This window comes from Sinocyclocheilus grahami, unplaced genomic scaffold (genome assembly GCF_001515645.1).
Source record: "Sinocyclocheilus grahami isolate Dianchi unplaced genomic scaffold, SAMN03320097.WGS_v1.1 scaffold1461.1, whole genome shotgun sequence".
Lineage (NCBI taxonomy): Eukaryota > Metazoa > Chordata > Actinopteri > Cypriniformes > Cyprinidae > Sinocyclocheilus > Sinocyclocheilus grahami.
In genome coordinates this window covers 264,606-273,003 of record NW_015506640.1, presented here as the reverse complement: position 1 = coordinate 273,003, position 8,398 = coordinate 264,606, and the positions used below count along the sequence as shown (strand labels likewise).

The following is an 8,398-nucleotide window of genomic DNA, read 5'->3' as shown; positions in this document are numbered from 1 at the left end:
CACAAAAATATTGTGCAGCACAACTGTGTTCAACACTGATAATAATCAGAAATGTTTCTGGAGCAGCAGATCAGCATATTATACTGATTTCTGAAGATCATGTGACACTGAAGACTGGAGGAATGATGCTGAAAATACAGCTGCGCATCACAGAAATACATTACAGTTTAACAGAGATTCACATAGAAAACAGCTGTTTTACATTATAATAATATTTCACTATTTTACTGTATTTTTGATCAAATAAATGCAGCCTTTCTGAGCAGAAGAGACTTCTTCAAACACATCTTACTTAGCCCCGTGACACTGTTCAGCCTGAATTAACTGAATTAACTAAAACAAAAACAGAAAGAGAACGTCCGAGGAGCATCAGCAGATGCCAGTGAGCGCTTCTTCACTCATCGCGAGGACACAGATGTGAGGGATTCTGCTGGAATGTGCCATCAAACTCCACATCAACAGCCCAGAGGCTTCAGACGCGTTCGCTCATGTGTCGACCAACTGTTGGGCACGTGGAGACGGAAAGTTTCTGAACTCACACGCATCCATAAAACACGGCCAGCGCTGCTGATGCAGGAGCGACAACGCCAGATCTGCTGCTGGACGGAGCTGAAAAACTCTCTACAACAGTCTGTTGCTCTGATTGTTTTACATCCAGCCAGGGTTATTATCACTTACTAAAACATTAAAAATATTTTTGCTACACTCTTAAAAATAAAGATGCTTCAAAAGGTTCTTCAAGCGATGCCATAGAAGAACCATTTTTGGTTCCGCAAAGAAGCATTCAGCCAACGGTTCTTTAAAGAACCATCTCTTTCTTACCTTTTTATAATCTGAAGAACCTTCTTTCGCCACAAAGAAGCTTTTGTGAAACAGAAAGGTTCTTCAGATGTTAAAGATTCTTTATGGAACCATTTAGACAGAAAGGTTCTTCTATGGCATCGTGAAGCACCTTTATTTTTAAGAGTGAACTTTAAATTAAACAAATATAAAAGACTAACACTATTAAAAAAAAATTTGCAGATAGTTGCCATGGCAACATTTCTCATTTTCATTTAGATGAACTTGATGTATTAAAACGACTAAAACTAAAACTGAAATAAAATTAATAAACGCTACACATTAGTGATGGCCGCTTTCGAAACACTGCTTCATGAAGCTTCGAAACTTTTGCGAATCAAATTTTTTTTTTCTCGAAACAGTGGCTCCGAGCGCGTATCAAAATGCCGAAGTCACATGATTTCAGTAAACGAGGCTTCGTTACATCATAACTGTTTCGAAACGTTTCGAAATTTCAATAGTTCGCCACAGGGGGGCGATCTCTGTGAACCCGTGAACCATGCGAGTCTACTGAGATCGCCCCGCAGCGCCGAACCACTGCATCAGCGTCTACGGTTATACAATCTCGGATCAGTTTGATCAATTTGTAGACATTTTTAATGAGACATTTGTGTAATTAAAAGGATGAGTAGTAGTTAATAGTCTGTTACTGGCCTGTTTAGACAAGCTCTCCATAAAACAAACAAAACATTTTTTTTACGCATAGGCCTATTATACAGACACTTCATTTTTAATGGTATTTTATGATTTTGATTGCATTTAATAGATTATACTTTCAAGAAAGCATTTTCATTGTGTTTGTAAAAGCTGTTTTTATGCATGTTTTGGTCTGAGTTTTTGTTGCATTTACACAGTTTTGACCAGCGTGTGGTGTTTCGAGCGCTTCGAATCAGTGAATCATTTTGCGAACCAATTGGTTCAATTGATTCGAAGCTTCAAAATGGTTCGAATCCGCCACCTCCGCTCACTCTAGGCCGCGGTGTGTGACGCTGTGTTTCGTTGTGAAAGCGAAACTACTTTGTTTGGTCTTCCAAAAGAGGACACGACTAGAAATCAGTGGTTAAGTTGTATTTACAACACTGTTCCAGAACACTTCAACCCAAATATTCAGATGTGTGCAGCACATTTTATGGAGGACTGTGTCCTGATCCTGGGAGAGTAGACTACAATGCCGGCTGTTCTGACTCACAGAGGAAAATAATGTGTTTTTTGAACCTTAAACCGCATAAACACATTTCATTACACCAAATACACAACATAATGTTCTTTTTAGCAGCATCATATGAGCTCTTTAATAAACCTAATAAAAAGTGACAAAAACTACTAAAGGTTTAACTAAAATAAAATTTCACAATATTACTAAATACTATAATAGTATCCCAATGACACTAAAACGACACCGATGTCTCAACACTGAAGGTGGTTTCCATCTGGTGAGGAACACATTATGATGATCAATGACTCTTTCATTGGGTTTAACAGTCTGGGCAGAAGATCACTGGATCATCATCTTTCCACCGAATCAATCTGATAGAAGCCACATGTTGTGACGGTTCAGAGGACGATCACTGTCTAACACACGAGCCTGGTGTGGAGGTGCGTCTCACCTGGATCCCGCGCCGCACTCCAGCTTGACGGTGACGCGTCCGGTGGGCGGAGCCAGCCAGTCCTGCTGATGCATTCTGGGGCTGAGTTTGCTTGGGCCGTACTCGCCGGCGGCGGAGGCCGTCATGTCCGTCTTAGAATGAGGCGCTCCGTACGAACACTCGAATAAAGACTGATCCTCACTCACCACCGACAGCGCCTCCTACAGGACACACACACAGAGAGAGTTTGTGTTTCTGAGCTGCGACTGTGAAGAGTTTGTAGAATTACTGTTAAAAAGAACAAAAATGTAGGGAGGGAGCTCATATCTGTCAGTTGTTGATTGGATGATGAGCTGTGGGCGTGGTCAAAAATAAAGGCGGATCTGAATGGGAGCTTGTAGTTGATTATAGGAAAGGGGCGGGGTTTAAGCAAACCACTAAATGATTGGACAAGACCAGCAGACGTCACCAGAGAGGAGACTGAAGCTTCACTGCATTGACGTTTCCATTAAACATTAAAAAAGAAAGATGTGCATGAATGGATCCATCACATTAGGATCTATAACATGCATTTAGAAAACATTTGTTATATTGCTGCCGTAGAATTGCGTCATTTTTTAAAACTACATGCAAACGCTGCATCGCCACGACCAAATAAAATAATAATAGCTAGCTAGTTGAAAAGACTGCATCACAAATAGCTTCAGCGACACCTGCACAGTTTTAATTCTCCTTCTTTCATTTTAATTGTCTTTTATCGCAAGACTATTGAAAGTAGCCATTCTTTCCATTGAGAATACACGAAGCCTTAAATTAAACACCAAGGACACTGTGGATGAATTTGCCAAAAAAAAGGCCCAGAGAATTAATTTTAATTACATTTTTTCTTCTTTCTTTACGTTTTTTTTTTCCGTTTTGGGCCGCTGTGCCAAGAGTGTGTTTACATTAAGCAATTTAGTAAATATGATGGCGTTTTAGTGCCATAATATTTTCAGAGTAAAGACTGATTTATGAAAATAATAAAACAATGTTGGCAAAGTTGTTGACTGTTATTACTATTCACAAGCTGTTTTACTGATACTGATTGATCGATTACACGAGACGTTCGTTTTATTAAGTTGTTCAGATTTTTTCAACATGTCTTCTGATATTCATTCATGTTTATTTCATGCTAGAAAAGAGGAAAAGATGATTGATTCACATGCCGCATGAACTAAGGCGAATACAGTGATCTCACGCCACATTAAAGAGCGGAAAGACACATTTATTGTTTGTATTTCGTGATAAAATTGACCGAATTTAAAGGCTACGATTTGTGTTATATTACAAAGTAACAAAACAGTCTTATTGCGATTACTGGGTGGCTGGCACGCTACCAATAATGAATAATGACTTGAAAACGTTAAATATAATTTATACCGTCAATAAAACAGCTTGAGAATAGTCACAGTGTTATTTACCTCAGAAAGGGAGGGGGGGGGGCTGACTTGCTACGCCACTGCTGTGAGATCTAGCCCTAACGTTTCATAACTACTGGCCTACAACCGCACCAAACTAACCATCACTAAACCAAACTAAACTCAAACTAACAATCACAAGACACTGATAGACATGCAGCATCTGACTGAAATTCTGCTGCTTGTGATGTAAATCAGTGAGATCTTTATAACAGTGCAGCAGATACTGACATAAAGTGATCTAAATATCAGTCGTGGCTCTATATCTTCAGTAATCTGTCTCAGTGAGATGAGAGTGAAATGCTCCAAACATATAATGCAGTGACTGAGAGCTGAAGAAATAAAGGCTCCTCAGAAGATGTGAGATGTTCTGGAGGCTTGTGAAGATCATTCCTCCGCTGAGGAACAGTGAAAGTAAAGCTTCTGGAAACAAACGCTCCTCAAAAGATCCTGAGGATCAGATTTGAGACTCTAAAACATGATTGATGGAGAATCAAGTAAAGCTGAGCTGCTTCAGTGCAGTAAGAGTTCATCTGGAGATATTACTGCAGTTATTCTGACCTTTACTTGATCAAAATCAGTCAAGATCTGACACGAGAAGCTCCAGCTGAAGCTGGATGCTTCTACAATTAAACTAAAAGAGCTTTGACTGGATAAAACACTCTAAACTATCCGATCAGATATGAAACAGTAACAGTAGGGTTACTGTTTCTCAAACACATCTTCTGATTCATCCCTCCCAGCACCGCAGAGGTCAAAGAACCCATCGCTCGTGTCTTCTCTTCCATAAAAGAGTCCACCCTAACTTTGTTCATGATTGTCACTTCAGCTGAATTCAAACAGAAACAGGGAGACTATCACGAGACTCGGAGGACAGAGAAGCACGCGGCCGCTCCTCAGCACAGCTCTGGGATCAGCAGGAGGAAAAGGAAATGATGTCGGAAACCAGATGACTCTGCAGGCCGCTGATAACGGAGCTGTGAAGCCCATAGTGAGCGAACGGGTCAAAGCAGCCTTCACCTGAGAGACAAACACACTCCAACTCCTCAGCCTTACTCTCCACAAACTCATCAGCGTCATCAAGCAGATCCTCATTAATAACTCTCTCAGAGCTCACGTGTGTGTCCAGCAGACAGAAACTTATCAAACACGTCAATCACACACACCATGCCCCGCCCACCACAAGCTCTCAGCCAATCAGAGGGAAGCCCTGCAGTGATTGACAGCCTGCAACACCTCCGCCAAAGAAACCCAGTGATAAACAGCAGAAAAATAGACGTTCTGAAGAATAAAAGAAGACTTGTATGGGTTTACATGAGCGTTTGAGTCATTCACACATGCAGCCACAGACAGGAAGTGCTCTGCCACCATTTCCTGCATTCCTGTGGAAGGGTGAATTAAGACTTTTTAGAACCCACAGAAACCCTGTAACAGTTTTTTAAAGAAATAAGAGGTGACTAACTCGAACGACTAGTCAAAGCAGTTCATGCAACCAGCCACAGACTGACTGAAGAATCTCCACACAAACTCTCAGATGAGCAGAATTCACCAGCGCTCGCGGTGAGAAGCGTAAATGACCTGTGTGTCGCCCGTCAGCGCTCGTCTGGATCTCCAGCAACGAGTGTGTGAGGAGCCGCTCTTACCTTGATGGTGCTGGCCATGCTGGAGCAGGACGGGCCGTCCTCACGCCGCTCTGTGTGTCTGTGTGTTTACGGTGGCGCGTGTGAGTCACGGTTCTGCCGAGCACGGTTTGGAGCGGATGAGATTGTGCTAAAGCTGGAAGTGAAGTCAGCCCGCAGGAGGAAGAGCTTTCTATTGGTTCTGGACGCGCAGCTCGAAGAAACAGGATATTTGGGAGAGCAGAGATAAGCTGAACTGAAACAATGATGTTTTTCTGGACGGGTGTGAGACGGAGAGACAGACAGGTGCTGTGAGACAGACAGGATACAGATGTGTGCTACAGACAGACAGACGGATGAAGGCTCTGACCTCTGACCTCACACGCTCTCCTCAGGTGTGAACATCTGTCAACACACCCATAATGCACTGCAAACATGGGGGTCAAACACACTCGTTTACAACACAACCTGATCATAGTGACGGACAGCACACACACAATCTGCTGCCATCATACATGTGATCACGACTGTGAGTGTGACGACGACACACACACACACACACACACACGCTCATGCACAGAGCTGCTTAACTAGTAGAACTAACTGAAGCCTCTAACAGCACAGATCAGGTGTGTGTGTGTTTGTTCAGTGTTGTGTTCCTCAGATGCTCTTGAGTAACATCAGTTACTATGAGGAAGTTACAGTGAGACACTTTACAGTGTGATGAAATTGGTGAACACAGGAGAGACGCCCTGATACACACACAAACACTTGCTCACAGACACACACACACTCACACTCACAGACACACACACTCACACTCACTCACACACACACACACACATGCTCACACTCACAGACACACACGCACTCACACTCACAGACACACACACTCACACTCACTCACACACACACACACACATTGTGAACATCTGTCAACACACCCATAATGCACTGCAAACATGGGGGTCAAACACACTCGTTTACAACACAACCTGATCATAGTGACGGACAGCACACACACAATCTGCTGCCATCATACATGTGATCACGACTGTGAGTGTGACGACGACACACACACACACACACACACGCTCATGCACAGAGCTGCTTAACTAGTAGAACTAACTGAAGCCTCTAACAGCACAGATCAGGTGTGTGTGTGTTTGTTCAGTGTTGTGTTCCTCAGATGCTCTTGAGTAACATCAGTTACTATGAGGAAGTTACAGTGAGACACTTTACAGTGTGATGAAATTGGTGAACACAGGAGAGACGCCCTGATACACACACAAACACTTGCTCACAGACACACACACACTCACACTCACAGACACACACACTCACACTCACTCACACACACACACACACATCCTCACACTCACAGACACACACGCACTCACACTCACAGACACACACACACACACACACACACACACACGCTCACACGCACACGCTCACACACACAGACACAGACACAGACGCTCATACTCACAGACACACACACACACACACATGCATTCGCACTCACACACAAAAAAAATCACTCACTCACACGCAGGCACACACACGCACACACACAACACACAATCGCACACGCTCACACTCACACACATGCACACACTCAAAGACACACGCACACACACGCTCATGCTCACTCACAGACACACACACACACCCAAACACACACACTCACACACACACACACACACTCACACACACTCACAGACACACACACACACTCACCCACACTCACAGACACACACACACTCGCTCGCTCGCTCACACACACACACACGCACACACACGCTCATGCTCACTCACAGACACACACATACACCCAAACACACACACTCACTCACACACACACACACACACACACACAACACACACACACACACACACACACACACACACACTCACACTCACACACACACACACACACTCACTCACACTCACAGACACACACACACACTCACTCACACTCACAGACACACACACACTCGCTCGCTCGCTCACACACACACACGCACACACTCGCTCACAGACACACACACACACGCACACACTCGCTCACAGACACACACACTCGCTCACAGACACACACACAGACACACACACTCGCTCACAGACACACACACACACAGACACACACACTCACACACAGCTCTGTCACTCTACAAAGAGAGCAGCATCTGCCCGCAGGACAACAGTATTCCTGCATACTCATAGAAAACAGAGAGCTGTCTCTCCACCGGACAGACAGACAGACGGACAGGTGTTATGGGACTCCAGCAGAACTTCAGAATGATGCTTCACACACACACACACACACACACACACACACACACATCATCATCATCACTAAAAGCATTAACTGCAACAGGTGCTTCACACAGTCTAACACGCTTTAGAGCCACAGCATGACACAAAAAACATCCATAATATCTTATTATATATCTTGTATTATATATTAATACATACACATACATACAACACAAGAGAGTTCAGAGCAAACTACACACACACTCACGTGAAGCTCATGTCGTGTTCACGGCGCTGAGAAACTCCTGTCCTGCTGTGGCGCAGAACTCATCTGAGCGGCCAGATCACCGCGAACCCTGAGCACCCGCGTGTGTGTGTGTGTGTGTGTGTCTGTCACTGTTTGGCGCTCCTTCTGCTGAGGCTGCTGGATAACAAATGTCTGGAGATCTGCAGGTTTTCTGCACATGCTGAGACAGAGCTGCGTCTGAACGTCTTCACTACTGTACAGAGTGAGTGAGTGTGTGTGTGTGTGTGTGTGTGTGAGTGTGAGAGTTTGTCTGTGAGTGTGTGTGTGTGTGTGTGTGTGAGAGAGCGAGAGAGTGTGTGTGTGTGAGTGAGAGTGTGTGAGGGAGTG

At 44.0% G+C, this 8,398-nt stretch overlaps 1 protein-coding gene across 1 annotated transcript in view; it reads right to left on the bottom strand.

Moving 5' to 3' along the window:
* The window catches only part of LOC107570455 (transcriptional regulator Erg-like), a 14,431-nt gene extending 8,423 nt beyond the window's left edge, over positions 1–6,008 (bottom strand). The window contains exons 1-2 of the mRNA XM_016256688.1: positions 5,527–6,008; positions 2,448–2,647 (exon numbers count right to left, since the gene is read on the bottom strand). Of these exons, the coding sequence (XP_016112174.1) occupies positions 2,448–2,647; positions 5,527–5,544 (218 nt within the window). The 5' untranslated portion in view covers positions 5,545–6,008. The remainder of the gene's footprint in view (positions 1–2,447; positions 2,648–5,526) is intronic.
* Positions 6,009–8,398: the final 2,390 nt, after the last annotated feature.